This window comes from Pelophylax lessonae (genome assembly GCF_965119305.1).
Source record: "Pelophylax lessonae genome assembly, chromosome: 1".
Lineage (NCBI taxonomy): Eukaryota > Metazoa > Chordata > Amphibia > Anura > Ranidae > Pelophylax > Pelophylax lessonae.
Genome location: NC_138768.1, coordinates 566,067,327 through 566,081,924, shown reverse-complemented (window position 1 = coordinate 566,081,924; position 14,598 = coordinate 566,067,327). Strand labels below are relative to the sequence as shown.

Sequence of the window (14,598 nt, the reverse complement as noted above, 5' to 3'; positions counted from 1 at the left end):
ATAACTTTGTCCTTTTTAATTTTTCCAGACCTCTATTTACATAAGGCAGCCAACACAGGTCTCCCATAGTCTGCTGGCAAAATGTGGACACACATGAATTGGTCACAAAAGTGATCCAATTCTACAGATTTAAAGTAAACCTGTGTTGAAAGAAATATGCGGGGAGGCATTGCTGATTTTCTTCTGAAAATGCTGGTTCAGACCTCCTGCATTCCATACTTTCCAAGTCTTAGATCTAGAATAAGTATGAAGACCACACCATTCCAAATAAAGTCCAATGAATGTTTTTGTCTGTTTGTTCCATGTAAAGGATCTAACAGGGTCAAAACAGCAACCAGACAATTAGGATTTTTAAAAGCAGAGGTCAAAAACAGCCCCATGTTTCTCTCCTGAAATTTATGTTCAAACACAGGTATAAGGCTACATTCACACCTGAGCGTTTTTTACAGCGATTTTTACAGGCGTTTTTTTGTGCAGGCGTTTTTAAATTGAATAGAGACCAATGGAAAATGCCTGTAATCTGCCCAAAAAGAAGCTCATGTACTTTTTTGAGCGTTGGGCGTTTTGCTCACAGCATCAAAACGCTCAGATGTGAACAGGGGCCATTGAAATTAATAGGATTTGTCTTGTTGGGCGTTTTGAGAGCTGATCCTAGAGCAGAAAAACTCCCCAAAAACGCCCCAAAACGCCTACATGTGAACAGAGCCTTAAACTAGAAGGCAGAGAATCCATGCTCACAATAAACATCCAATCAAATCCAAAACAAAAAACTGTAGCTGCTGACTTTTATTAAACAGACACATACCAGTCCAGCGTGGTCTTCGCCTGGGTTGGTAATTTGTAGTCTTCAGATCCCCGGTGCCATCATCTTCACTGTAAAAGCCAGTTGTGACTTCCCGCTGTTTCACAACCGGTTCCCCGTTGCACATACACGAGATTTCGCTGTGCTTTCAGACTGGTCCTGCAGCCTCCTGGGATGGGACATGTCCCAGGAGGTTGCGGGAGGGGAAAGGGACAAGCTGAGCTTCCATATTTGGCAAGTGGGAGCAAGTACCTGTCAGAAAAAGATATCTGCTCCCAAAAAAAGAAAAAAAAAGTAGAGGAGTAGGGGAGGAGGAGGATGAGCGCAACGTTCACATTTAGTTGAAATTCCATTTTAAATACAAAGGTTAAATTCATGTACAGCATGTTTATTGTTTTAGCTGCCAAAGGATTTGCATTTCTGTATAGCCGATACTGTCAATTGTCACCAGCCTTGCTGTATTGTGTGGCATGTGTACAAAATCCTTGCTTAGCAATGAAGCTTCTTATGGCACATCCCCACACACAAAGGTTTAGCACCTGGAGATAATCCAGATTTTAGCAGGAGAAAATCCAGAAAAAAGTAACAGCCACCATCCTAAAAATCATCTGTCATAGGGTCACTACTGGTGATCGCTGGTAATGCTGCAGTGAGGCTTCTGTTAGAAGCAACATGGCAGAAATACATAAAGGCATAATGTTTAGGTCTAGGCTGGCTGCTAAAGAAAAAAAAAAGCAATTCAGTCTAGTTTGAGCTTAAAAAACAAACGGTTTTAGCTGAGCCATTTCAACACACTGATATAGAACCAATAGACCAAGAATAACGTCAGTAGTAATGAGCTACAGAAATCATTTAGCAACATATTCATTTATTCTCTACAGTATTCAGTTCTAGGTCACAGTAGAGACTCATGACTGTTGGTATCATGAATACATTTTATACACAAATGCGCACAGCATGGAGAGAAGTGCCTACCTTCCTGTGTAGAGGTTAATCAAACAGTGAGCTAAGCAGGCAATGAAATCCTGCTCGTGATTCCCAGGACCCAGAATAAGGTTTCTATTCACAGTGAGAACCCGCAGAGAATCCAGTAGAGCCACTTGCTGAGGGACAGTTTTATGTGCTCTTGAGAACTGGTATAATACAGTCCGATTTAGGCAGTTATATATAGTCTCGAGGGACAAACCTTGAGATCGTCTCTTTGACTGAAGAAAATAAAAACAAAACTGCAGATGAGCCACATTAAATTCAACTAACATCATATCAGAATTTAGTCTACAAAGTTAGTAGGTAAAATTTAGGTGCCAGAAAAACGAATATATTGATTAGTAACTTGCACCTAGCAAAACACATTCTTTTTTTTTTGTATAATCTTTATTTATGTATGCATAATATGTAAGGAAGACAAACAAGTATATAGATATAAGGAGTAGCGAAAAACACATTCTGACTTCAATAATAATTAAATATATTTCATAAAAAAGAAAAAAAAAAAAAAGCCAGTCTCTTTCCCTAACACACATACCTAGGCAGCCTGTTTGTTACACTTGATCTCTGCGCTTTACCTACTCCTAAACCCCTGAGCTCTGTATGTTACTCAATCCTGACCCCTGCATTCTTATTTACTTACACCAGAGCCCTGCACTGTGTGTGTTACGCACTCTTGAGCTTTTCGCTTTGTATGTTACATACTCCTGAGATCCACGCTGTGCATTACTTACTTCTAAGCTTCATGCTCTGTGCTTTACGCCCTCCTCAACACTGTTCTTTGCAAGTTACCCACTCCTCAAGTCTGTGTATTACACACTCCTGGGCTCTGTGCATTTTACACTCAAAAATCCCTGAGCCCTGCACGTTATGCACTCCTAATCCCTGCACGTTATGCACTCCTAATCCCTGCACGTTATGCACTCCTAATCCCTGCACGTTATGCACTCCTAATCCCTGCACGTTATGCACTCCTAATCCCTGCACGTTATGCACTCCTAATCCCTGCACGTTATGCACTCCTAATCCCTGCACGTTATGCACTCCTAATCCCTGCACGTTATGCACTCCTTATCCCTGCACGTTATGCGCACCTGAGCCCTGAACCTAGTGCATTACTTACTTCTGAGCCCTTTGAGTCACCTACTCTTGCACTGTACGTTACCTACCTCTGAGCCCTGTGCGCTACTTCCTGCTGAGCTCTGCGCAGTATATTTGAACCCAGAGTAGGCTTAGGTTTTATTTTAACCATACCCCTCAGAATAGTGTGCTCTCCTCAGGATTCCCAAAGTCTTTTTGCAAAGCCCCTGCCTGGCTCTTTAAATGAAATTGTGACCAAGGCTTTTATTGTATCAATGCAGCCCCACCTCTTCCTTCAATCTGCATCCTTCTATGAGCCTGTGAGATCACCTATCACATTCCCAGGGACAGGGATGGATGGCAATCATGAAAGCTCCAATTAACATTTGCTATATTGAGCACCCCAGGATTTTATGCTACTTGTGCCCTTACAACATAATGAAAGATCTTCCAATGCTGGGATCTTAGTATTTTGCCATTTTAGCACACAGAATCCTGGTACAGGAGGCAAGATTGCATGCTGTGCCTTTGTGGACTTGGGGAAGACAATCATCCTCTGTATCTCCTGCACCAGGAGCCTAAACAAGAAAATGACACAGTGCTCTGATATAATGTATTACATGTGCAGGCACCTTGAGATACCTGTAACCCACAGAAGGACCCATCTCAGCAGCCGTAATCCACCGAACAGGTTTGCAATAAAGGGTAAACGCAAGTCAAAAACAAAAATGTTGCATGCACAGTCACAAAGAATGGGCTGTCATTTACACCCCGACTTTCATTGTCTGCACCTGGCTGCCCTACTAGCATTAATTCTATATCTGACAGAATCCTCATCCTAGCCCAAAAAATCTGAGGGTACAAATCTCCTTTCTAGCAGGACCCACTCCCTGAGGTCACTTGCATGTTCATCCACACACTGAAGCATAGGAAAACAGTCTCAGATTGAAGGGTAGATTGACTGAACATTCTATCTTCTTCACAGCTGCAATGGTTACTGGAGAGTACTAACTCATCAAATGACTTCAGGTGTTGCCTAGAGTTCCTATTTAAACAGATTTAATTTGATTTCTCAAAGTAATTAAAAACTGATGCAACTTTTTAAAGTTCCTAACTGTTTGCATGTAAAATGAATAGTATATAGTATCATTGGCTTGCCCTCACCTGTGAGATGAGCTGGATGATACAGTCAACCACTACTTTGGAGTCTTTGTTGAACATTCCTTGCCAAAGCTTATCCACCACTCGCTGAGTGAAATAAAATACATTGTTCACAAGCACCTGATAATTACCACCAGTAGTCACCGGTAAAGAGGCATCCTCCCCTGTAAAAAGACACAAGCATAAAAGTAAAATCAAACAAGCAAATAGTGTACATGTACAGGAAGAGAGACCTTTTATCATATCAATTTATAAACCAGATTTTACAAGATAAAATTGTGCAAAATATATTGTACTATGCTGAAATACTGTATATGAGATTAAATTGATTGTAAAAGCTCTTTTTTTCTCTTCTAAAAAACATGTTAACTTTATCTGTGTAATGATCCTCTTCTTCTTGGGTCCCCTGCTGGCACTCCTGGGCTCCTCCTCTTCTCGGTGTGCCACTTCCTATTGTGGCACACCTGTGGACTCGATCCTGAGCCCTTCTGTACACATCTATAGACACACATAGTGTGGCTTGGCCTCGTCCCTCTCCCCTCTCTGCTCACATGTTTTTCCTGACAGCAGCCCAAGTCCTTGTGAGAAGAGGAACAGAGAGGAGAGAAGACTGCTGCCGGACACAGCACTGGATGGATTTCTTACAGTCTCAGTTCGGTGTTTAGAGAAGGGGGGGGCGGATAGTGGGAGTACAGGGAATGCATTAAGGTAAACACTAAGGCTTTAGAACCACTTTAATAAATAACAATAGCCAAATATATTCTACACCTACACTTTCATTAAGTGACATCCATAATTCAGTAATCCAGATCAATCAGATATCTGCCCAGAAGCAACTGGCATTTTTCCTGTGACCACAATATCTTAAAGGCCCATACAATACACATCTGTTGGGCTCAACGCAATGACAAGCAGAAGTCCTTGGCGTACGATAGGCCCTTTTCTCAAACTCAGATCCAACTGACTTGCGCAAGGTGAATCTGACTTGAGAAAGGTGGTTTTCACCCTAAAACGTCATTCTCCTCCACCTCCATCCTGGCTTCCAGGTGTTGGCATACCAGTGAGCTGCTTTATCTCTGGCACCTTTCTGCTACTGTTTTTATGTACACTTGTTGATACTCAGAATCATACCACTAAATATTACACTGCTGTACGAGTACAATGCCTCAGAATTACATCTAGTTTCATGGTCTTGATGGAGAGTTCTGATTTGTGTATGTTGTTAAAACGTATATCTGTACAAAAAATACAAGCAATTGTTGTTGTCTGTCCTCTACTTAGGGGTGTCAGCAGCCACAAATTTGGTATTTATACTGTTTTCATGTACATTAGAGTGTGCATATGTCCTTTTCTCTGAACTCAATGACCGTGATTACCAGGACAATTAGAGGGGATATTTTTTCCCAGCGGGGACACCGACAGCAATAAAAAACAAAAAAGAGCTCTAGTTTAAGTTTCTGGTATACCTACACTTTAAAATGGTATTAAAACCAAAAATGTAACATTGCAGTTTACCAATCCTTAGATGTAGTGGTAATTAGTTTATTTTCTTTTTTTTTTGCACTTCCGGCCTTAGGACCCTTTCACACTGGGCGAATCCGTTAGACAGAATCCACTTGTTCAGGGTGGATCGATCCCCGCTGAGCAGGCGGATGACAGTTCCGTCTCCGCTCACTGTGTTGAGAAGGATCTGTCAGAGTCCGCTCTTCTCTATGGAGAAATCGGATGAAATGTGTCTATCATCCAATCCCATCCGATTCGATCCTCTCGACGAATGGAAAATAGGGTCACCATCTACCTGGATTTGGCGGACAGGATCGGATAGTGGCAGGTGTCAGCATGTCGCTGCTGACATCCGCCGCTCAATAGGGGTGAATGGAAGGTCCCATCGGGTCCGCCTGTCAATTTTTCAGCCCGTGTAAAAGGGACCGTAGGGTGTCAGAATAAGGTAGTAAATCTGACACCTTTGAACATCAGCCATGTCATTGCTGAATAAAGAGCAGTGCACATGTACCGAAAATTGGCCAGCCTGCTATATTTCAGTGCATGTATACCCTGCTTTAGACTAGCAGATTTAGATGGTCTTGACTAACAAAATAAAGCTGAACTCCAGCTCACACTTTATAAGCAGTTACAGCAAACATTTTTTTTTTTTTTTACTTTAGGGCTCTTTCACACGGTCCGCCTCCGCAGGCGCATCCGTGTTGCTCAGCGGGGATCGATCCGCGATCCCCGCTGAGCCGGGCGGATGACAGCTCCGTCTCCACTTGCAGAGCGGAGAGGGAGGTGTCTCAGCACCCGCTGCCCTCTATGGGGGATCGGACCGCTTGTCCGCTCTCATCAGATCCGCTCCGCTCCGATTACTGAACGGATGGAAAAATAGGGTTTCCATCCGTCCAGATTTCAGCACAGGATCGGATGCGGATGGCAGCGGGTGTCAGCGGAGGTGTCTCCGCTGACACCCGCTGCCCCATAGAGCTGCATGGAGGATCCGATCAGATCCGCCTAAAAAACTGACAGGCGGATCTGATCGGACCGCCCGTGTGAAAGAGCCCTTAAAGATAAAGATTTTACATAAACAAATAAAAGTTGATCAATGTAAGCAACCCTATCAGCATTAAATGGTTTATCTCCACCCTCTTAAGTGCTATTTTGTCTGGCAGCTTGGTCTGTTAAAGGACAAAGAAAAATAACAGACTTAGGACAAATTTAAGAATTGTTGAGCAGCCTTTTTTTTTGGTTCATTTTCGTTATTGGGTTTAATACTATTTTAGATATGAACAAATGCATGAAAATGTATAAAGGTATAAAACTAGACTAAAATCATTATAACTGTACCTAGGAGAACATCAGCGGCTAGCAGGTGGTCCATCACGCTGTCCAATATGTAGGTCTGGAATTCCTTCTGCTGAGCTCTTGTTGATCTTTCAGGGGAAGACTGGAAAACAGTAGCGTTAACCAAGCTTTAGTACGTTTTTGTGTGCTATTGTTATCGCTATACATTTTTTTAGTACATTTCACAAGTCTTCACACATTCCGGAAGCTAAATAATCAATGCAACTAAAAATTAGAACTGAAACTTAAAATATTTTATTTATATCTATTGATTTCTAAAGAAGTGTTTACAGTACAGCTGGTCTGGTTAGTACTAAACTGGACTGATGGTTCCTTTTATTTGCTCTCCTCAGATAACTTACAGTAAGGGGTGCCAATTACCTAATATGACCCATCGTAGTCACAAGTTTAGGAATAATGTTTAATTTTTTTCCATAGGTAGATTACCAAGCTGTAATATGAGATACATATAAAAGTACATGGTGGGATTCACACTATAAAAATTCTGCACATTTATTATACATTTATACATATATATATATATATATATATATATATATATATATATATATATATATATATATACATACACACACACACACACACACAATATATTTATTATATTATACAAAACGTGTGTTTCTTTTACCAAAGGGAAAAGAATAGAAACTTTATTATGACAAGATACGTTTTAGAAAGCATTATAATTTCCACATATTAACAATCTTTTTAGTTGTATTTTTTACTGAAATAAAATTCCAGAAAATGTATATTTTTTACTATATATATATATATATATATATATATATATATATATATATATATATATATGAAAGATATGCTTCTACGTAGCCTTGGGTACTGTCTATTTTCTCTTGTTAAATGGAGAAAGCAAGGGAGCAGCTTCAATCACTTTGTATAACCAAGTGGGAGGTGTGAAACTAGCTAAGAGTATTTTAGGAACACCATAGCCTATATTTTTTTTATACAGGATTTATATAGCGCCAACAGCATAGCACAGTGCTTTACAACATAAGGCAGACAGTAAAACTACAACACAATTTAATACAGTAGGAAACAGGTGGGCTCTGCTTGTTAGAGCTTACTATACTGGAATCTATATAGGGTATGATGGAAATATTCTCCCTGATGCAGATCCTAAGGGGTAAAAGAAGTTCTTAATTTATTAGCCTTTCAGCCTGAGTGACCATGTCAACCACTAAAAAAATAATTAGTTGTTGGGAGAAAAAAAAAACTGCAGCAACAAGTGGAAAAGGATGTTTGTTTAGCTATAAACATGGAATGCCTAGTAAGGGACATCACAACACATCTCAAATGATGCTTCTCTGCCAACTGGAAATGGAAACAAACTAAAGATCAAGGATCCAAGAGACAGTGGAGTGGGAAAGAAAGACTAAGGTTCTCTACATTATATTTACGTCGGCATCAGTGAAGTTATTAAAATGACTATAAGGCCCCTTACACAAGCGGCAGTCACCGTTGGAGTACGCCTGGTCAGCGGGCAATCTGTCTGCTGATCCCTGCTGAGCAAGCGGATGGCTGGTTTGGGTTTGCTCTGCTTATGCAGAGTGGACACAGGCACAGCCCGCTCTCCTCTATGGGTGGTCGAATGTAAATGGATTGCCTGGCCGTTTACACCCAACTGACATCCAATAGGATTGGATGTCAGCGGGTGTCAACAGACATATGTGCGTTGAAAACCGCCGCTCCATAGAGGAGACTGGAGGGTCAGATCATGAAAAACTGACAGGCAGACCAGATCGGTTCCCTGGTGTGAAAGGGGCCTTACTCTAATCAAAATATGAAGAGAGTATTTACTAGAAGTGTTGAACAGAGTTTATATCAATGTCAAATTAAAAGGAAGGCAAAAGGGTAGAAAGCTAAGAAAGAACTACTTTATAATAAAAGAGTAGCACTAATCTAACGATGCTGGACCGAGAGTGGAAAATATAGCTTAAAAGGTTTGTTTAAAGTGTTACTAAACCCAGGAGCCTGCATTCACTATATCTGGTCTCCCACAGTACACAGAACTGCAATTATTTTAGTAAATATAAACTGCTAAATACCTTTTCTCACCAGCAGTATATAGCAGTCTTGTGACTATCAGAGTCTGGTTAAAGCTTGTAGGAGGCCTTTTCATTTTACTCTGACTGTCCTATAAGGCTGTAGGGACCCCTGACCCTCTGTCTAGACAGTGCTGATTGGCCCTGTGTTGATCACATGCACCCTCCCAAGAAACAAACAAAAAACTCTCTAGCAATACACACCAAACTGAGCATGTGCAGAGTGACTCCAAAGGCTCTCTCTTATCAGGAGATAGATTGGGGACAGTGGAAGAAGGGGAGGATCAGAGAAGACAGGATCAAACAGCCTTTTTAGACAATGCAGATTATTAACCCCTTAGGTTCCACAATGAGTATAACAATCATGCTTTACTGCGTATACAGACTGATTTTACGGTTGAGGGTTTAGTAACACTTTGTGTTTGGAACTGGCTCTAGGGTTTACTGACTAAGTTGTCCACAGTTCTTTACTTCTACAGTATGTTCTAAGCTAAGTGTAATCTAATCCCCTATGCTTTATTCAGAATAAAGATGGCTGGATAAGTCACAGCAGTCTCTTTATACAGCTCTAAATGAAGTATGAAAGAGAGAGAAACAGTCAACAAGTGAGCTGCTACTGCTGGGCTTAGTGCTCTGCAAACATAGTGTTATGGAAAAACTAGGTTTATATCCTACATGAATCATTAGAAATGTAATAAAAATATAGTATTAGATCTATTTGTAAACTTGCACTTTTTTAAGCTTTTACAAAAATGTACCAAAAACCATTAACTTTTCCCTTAAACTCAGACACTAATGGGGTTGGTTTACTAAAGAAAAATAGGCTGTTCATGTTCCAAGGAAATTTTCACTTCGCTAAGTGGATGTGGTTAAAATTCACTTTGCCAAAAATACCTTATGACATGCAAAAAAAAAAAAAAAAAAACAGAATATAATGTTATTATGTATGTTGTATAAATGTATGTATATTGTATATTAATGTTCCAAAGTAAATTTTAGTGCACAAAACAATCACCACTGTACTAGAGTAATAAGTCACCAGGAGTGAACAAAGAAGCCACACATGAACAAACATTACATATACAGCCCTTAGCACTTACACATGGACACATAAGGATGTCATACCTCTAACAGTAAGTCTATGAGAGGTGTTTGCTTGCTGGCAGGAGTCTGACACAGATTCTCAATGACCAGGACACGCATGAAGTCAAACACAAACTTTTTGGCAGGATGACTGGTGAGATAGGTCTTGGAGCCCACATTGCAGTATTCAGACTGACTTCTGTTCATGCCAGAGTCTGACACAAAAGCTTTAAATTCTTCAGCAGGAGAGCCCACTTCATCATCCAGGTCTGTAACCTGAAATGTTGAATATTTAGTCAGGTTTGTGCATACATAAAGTGATAGATCAAAATCTTCATTTTTTTAAAGACACACATTTCTGCTGATATTCCTGGTATTCTCAAAAACGGAGCACTTCTGTACACGATCGCTCAGAAAAACATCAATTGCTTAAATCGCACATATCGCTTATGTACAAAACTTAAATCTGATTGTACTATTTATTTTGGATTACAAGAACAACTTTTTTCCAACAATAGTACATACAATACAATTCTCTACAGCTGATCAAACAGCAAGCATTAGCGACAACAAATACATCAATAAAACTTTGAGGCAGATATATTTTAGATTAAAAGACCCGAAGTAAAAATTTAACACATACGTAGCCCTGGTTACTATTTCAGCGCGATTTCAAAGCTACAGATCAGTGCGATTTGGACCTTTGGTTTCATTGCAGCTTGCGACTTCATTTAACCAAAGTCAATGCAAGTCGCAATGAAAAGTAGTGCAGGAACCTTTTTCAAAGTCGCAATGATTTGAATGGGTCAATTGCCAGCAATGGGTGCCACTTATACGATGTTGAACTATCAAATCGTATGACGAATTTCACTGGGGTGAACCAGGGCATGAAGGAAGTTTTACTAAAACTGTGATGCAACTGTGAATGGTAGCCAATCTGCTTCTAACTTCAGCTTGTCCAATTAGGCTTTGACCATTAAACCTGGAAGCAGATTGGTTTCTATGCAGAGCTGCACTAGATTTTGTACTCTTTAGTTTTAACAAATCTCCACCAAGATCTTTAGTGTTTTTAGTAAGTTTCTATACTGCAGCAGAACTAACAGCATCTTCGAATTACTGCATCTATTTTAGAATATGCTGTGTAAAAAGGTGCTATCATTACCCATTTGCAGCTGGGAGAGGCTGAAGATTGGGTATCTACAGGTCTAAAGCTGGATACACACTATACATCTTTTGTTGGTAGATTTCCTTTAGCTTTACCTTCAGCTATATTGTGAAAGGGCCTGCCTGATTGCATACAAATTGAAAGTGTTTAGATTTGACCTCATATTGTATGGTTTTGGTAAGTCTAAAGGAAAAAATCTAAAGAAGATTTTATAGTGTGTATCCAGCTTAACACATTGGCTAATGGGCCATACACACTGTACAATTGTCTTTAGATTTCTTCCTTTAGATTTACCAAAATAATATATGAGGTCAAATCTAAACACTTTCAAATTGTATGCAATCAGGCCGGCCCTTGCAATACATAGTTGAAGGTAAAGCCCCGTACACACGCACAGATCGTCGTCATACAAACGTCGGCGGACGAAAGATCTGCCGATTGTACGCGTGTTAGTATGGTGCCTCCGACAGCTGTCTGCACACAATCCGCGGACAAGAGTCTTTCTTGCAAACATGAAAATTTTTGTCTGCGGACACCAGAACGGACGATTGTTCGCCTGTCAGCACAGAAATCAGCCGACAGACCGCAGATTTGCAAGACTGGGCATGCTCAGAAAATAAAAAACACAGGGAAAGTTAACCATTACATGACATCACTTCTGCAGTCAGCTGAAGTCTGCGGACAAAATTCTTGTGCTGTCCTTGTGCTGTCTTTGCACTTTTCAACAGACACCGACATCCCGGGGAGAAAAGACGAACATTTGTATGACGACGATCTGTGCGTGTGTACGGGGCTTAAATCTAAAGGAAATCTAACAACAAAAGTTGTATAGTGTCTATCCAGCTTTAGTGGTAGCACTTTTCTCTTGCAGCATTGGGGTCTCCAGCTCAAATTCTGATCAGTACACTATCTGCATTGCATTGGTTTCTTCTGGGTTTCTGGAACACTCCAAAAAACATGCTGGTAGGTTAATTGGCTACTGTCCAAAGTGGCCATAGTAAACGGTATATGTCAAGGGCAGGGAGCAATGTGAATATACAGTACATATACTGTATTTTCTGGCGTATAAGACTACTTTTGAACCTCAAAAAAATCCCCCAAAAATGGGGGGTCGTCTTATACGCCAAGTATAATATCTCCAAGGTAACCTAAGTATAAGTATTACCAGTAGATGAAAATTAGGGGGGTCGTCTTATATGCCCAGTCGTCTTATACGCCGGAAAATACGGTATATATTTTTGCTTTTAGGTCTACTGGTCACTAAGGAATTCTAGTCTTCATTGACTCCCCAGAAGTTCTTCACCTGCTGTCATAAGATATTTTATATTTCATCATCCTCACATGGAGTGATTGGGGTGGTAGGTGGATGTGAAGAAAGTAAGAAATGTTTTGTAAAGTAAAATAAAATGGTTGCTTTGCCTAGCATGGATCAAAGTAGAATTCCAGCCTAAAACTAAGTCTAAATCTACTGGAAGACACATTCTAATAACCTATCTAACCCTGTAAAGCAAAAATCGCTATACATACCTGTTCTGCAGCCGATCCGGTCCAGTCCCAAGCTGAGCTGTCAGCTGTGGCTTCTCTGTGTAGGCATGTGCAGGGGAGGCAGCCTGACAACGGAAGCCCAATAGTAAGTCTATGGGTGACATCACTTCCCAGCCATTGTCGGTCGTCTCTTCCACACAGCATCCGCCGCTGGAGACCGGACTGAACCAGATTGGCTGTAGAAAAGGTATGTATAGCAATTTTTGCTTTGCAGGGTTAGATAGGTTAGTCTTAGAATGTGGCTGCCAGTAGATTTAGACTGACTTCGTTTTAGGCTGAACTCCTACTTTAAGTACAAGTTCGCTTAAATGCGATATGTATTACTTTTTAATAAAGTGGTGGCACCTCACAACAGAATACCTACTTTAGATTAAAAAAGCTCACTTATTAGCAGCAGGACTGTCCCCCCCCCAAAAATTAAGATAATGTGGTCAGTGTGATTAAATGCACTGTAGGGGCACCAACAGTTATGATCAGTGACCAATTATTCTGAAAAGGATTTGCCTACAGTGTGGTATTCCTCTTTATTAATATGGATAGGCATCTTCGACAGATCAAGGTGTGTTTTTGCTAATATTTTATAATGCTTTAATCATAGTTTCAAGCATGTGAGGTAAAGATTTAATTCTGGCTTATGATCAGGATTTTGTGTTGTTTTTATAGCAAATTGGCATTGCGTTGGGTATTATTTGGGGTGGTGTTCGAGAAAGTGGTGTATTGCATTTGGTAGCTTGTCTGTTATTTTAATCTGTGTTATTTATTCTATGTTGTATTTAAATTGCATGGATGTTTTATTCGTAGTGTAGTTTTAATTTGTTTTGTTTGGTGCTAATGGCTGTTATTGGCCATTTTGTTGTGTTTTGTATCTTGTTCAATTTATTGTTGTGCTCTTTTGTTGTCTTTGTTAAAGTCCAGCTTAACACTAAAATCCCTGCAACTAAAGACATCCACGATCGAACACTAACCTATCTAGCCCTGTAAAGTATACACTGAGCTGTCAGCTGCGGCTTCGCTGTGGAGGCGGATGCAGAGGACACGTCCCCCATAGTAAGTCTATGGGTGACGTCACTCCCTATTCATTTCACAGCCGTTGTCGGAAAAATTCTGCTGCTGGACATAGGATCGGCTTCAAAAAAGGTATGTATACAGATTTATCCTTTACAGGGCTAGAAAGGTTAATGTTAGATTGTGGATGTCTATAGATGCAGGTATTTTAGTTTTAGGGTGGAGTTACACTTTAAGTGTGTGTGTCGCAACAATTTCCCTTTAGGAATAATAAAGTATTCTATATTCTGTATTAACACATTTATACCCCCCTTTGATCCCTGCTTCCCTCTACCCTGTATTTGTGTCCATTTTACAACTATATGGGGTTGATTTACCAAAGACAAATAGACTGTACACTTTTCAAGTTCAGTTGCACTTATTTTACCCAGAGCTTAGTAAATGCGGTGAAGCTCTGCTTATTTCCATCATCCAATCATGTGCAAGAAAAAATTCTTTTTAAAATTTTCCTTGCACCTGAATTGGTATTCTTTACAAAGTCATGCTTTACCACATTTACATTTACTGAGGATAATAAGTGCATCTGCACTTGCAAAGTGCACAGTCTTTTTGCCTTTAGTAAATGCACCCATATGTGTCTTGTACCATGCTTCTACCACTAAATGTAAAAAGCCCTAAAACTCCCACAAAAAAAATGTATGTTTCATTTTTTTTTAGTAAATATATAAACAAGAACAAAGTTGTATACGTTTTTCCATAAAATTTTGCTTTAAAATGGTTAATCAACACTTGAATTTGAGACGTATTACTATGATCTGAATAAACCTCTAACAGCAGTTGCTTATGTATTG

The 14,598-nt window shown here is 40.0% G+C and overlaps 1 protein-coding gene across 6 annotated transcripts in view; it reads right to left on the bottom strand.

Moving 5' to 3' along the window:
* The window catches only part of WDFY3 (WD repeat and FYVE domain containing 3), a 265,268-nt gene that overhangs the window by 91,119 nt on the left and 159,551 nt on the right, over positions 1-14,598 (bottom strand). For all 6 annotated transcript variants that reach the window (XM_082259297.1, XM_082259299.1, XM_082259298.1 and 3 more), the window contains 4 exons: positions 10,075-10,308; positions 6,869-6,968; positions 4,034-4,194; positions 1,778-2,007 (listed from right to left, as the gene is read on the bottom strand). In XM_082259297.1, the coding sequence (XP_082115423.1) occupies positions 1,778-2,007; positions 4,034-4,194; positions 6,869-6,968; positions 10,075-10,308 (725 nt within the window). The remainder of the gene's footprint in view (positions 1-1,777; positions 2,008-4,033; positions 4,195-6,868; positions 6,969-10,074; positions 10,309-14,598) is intronic.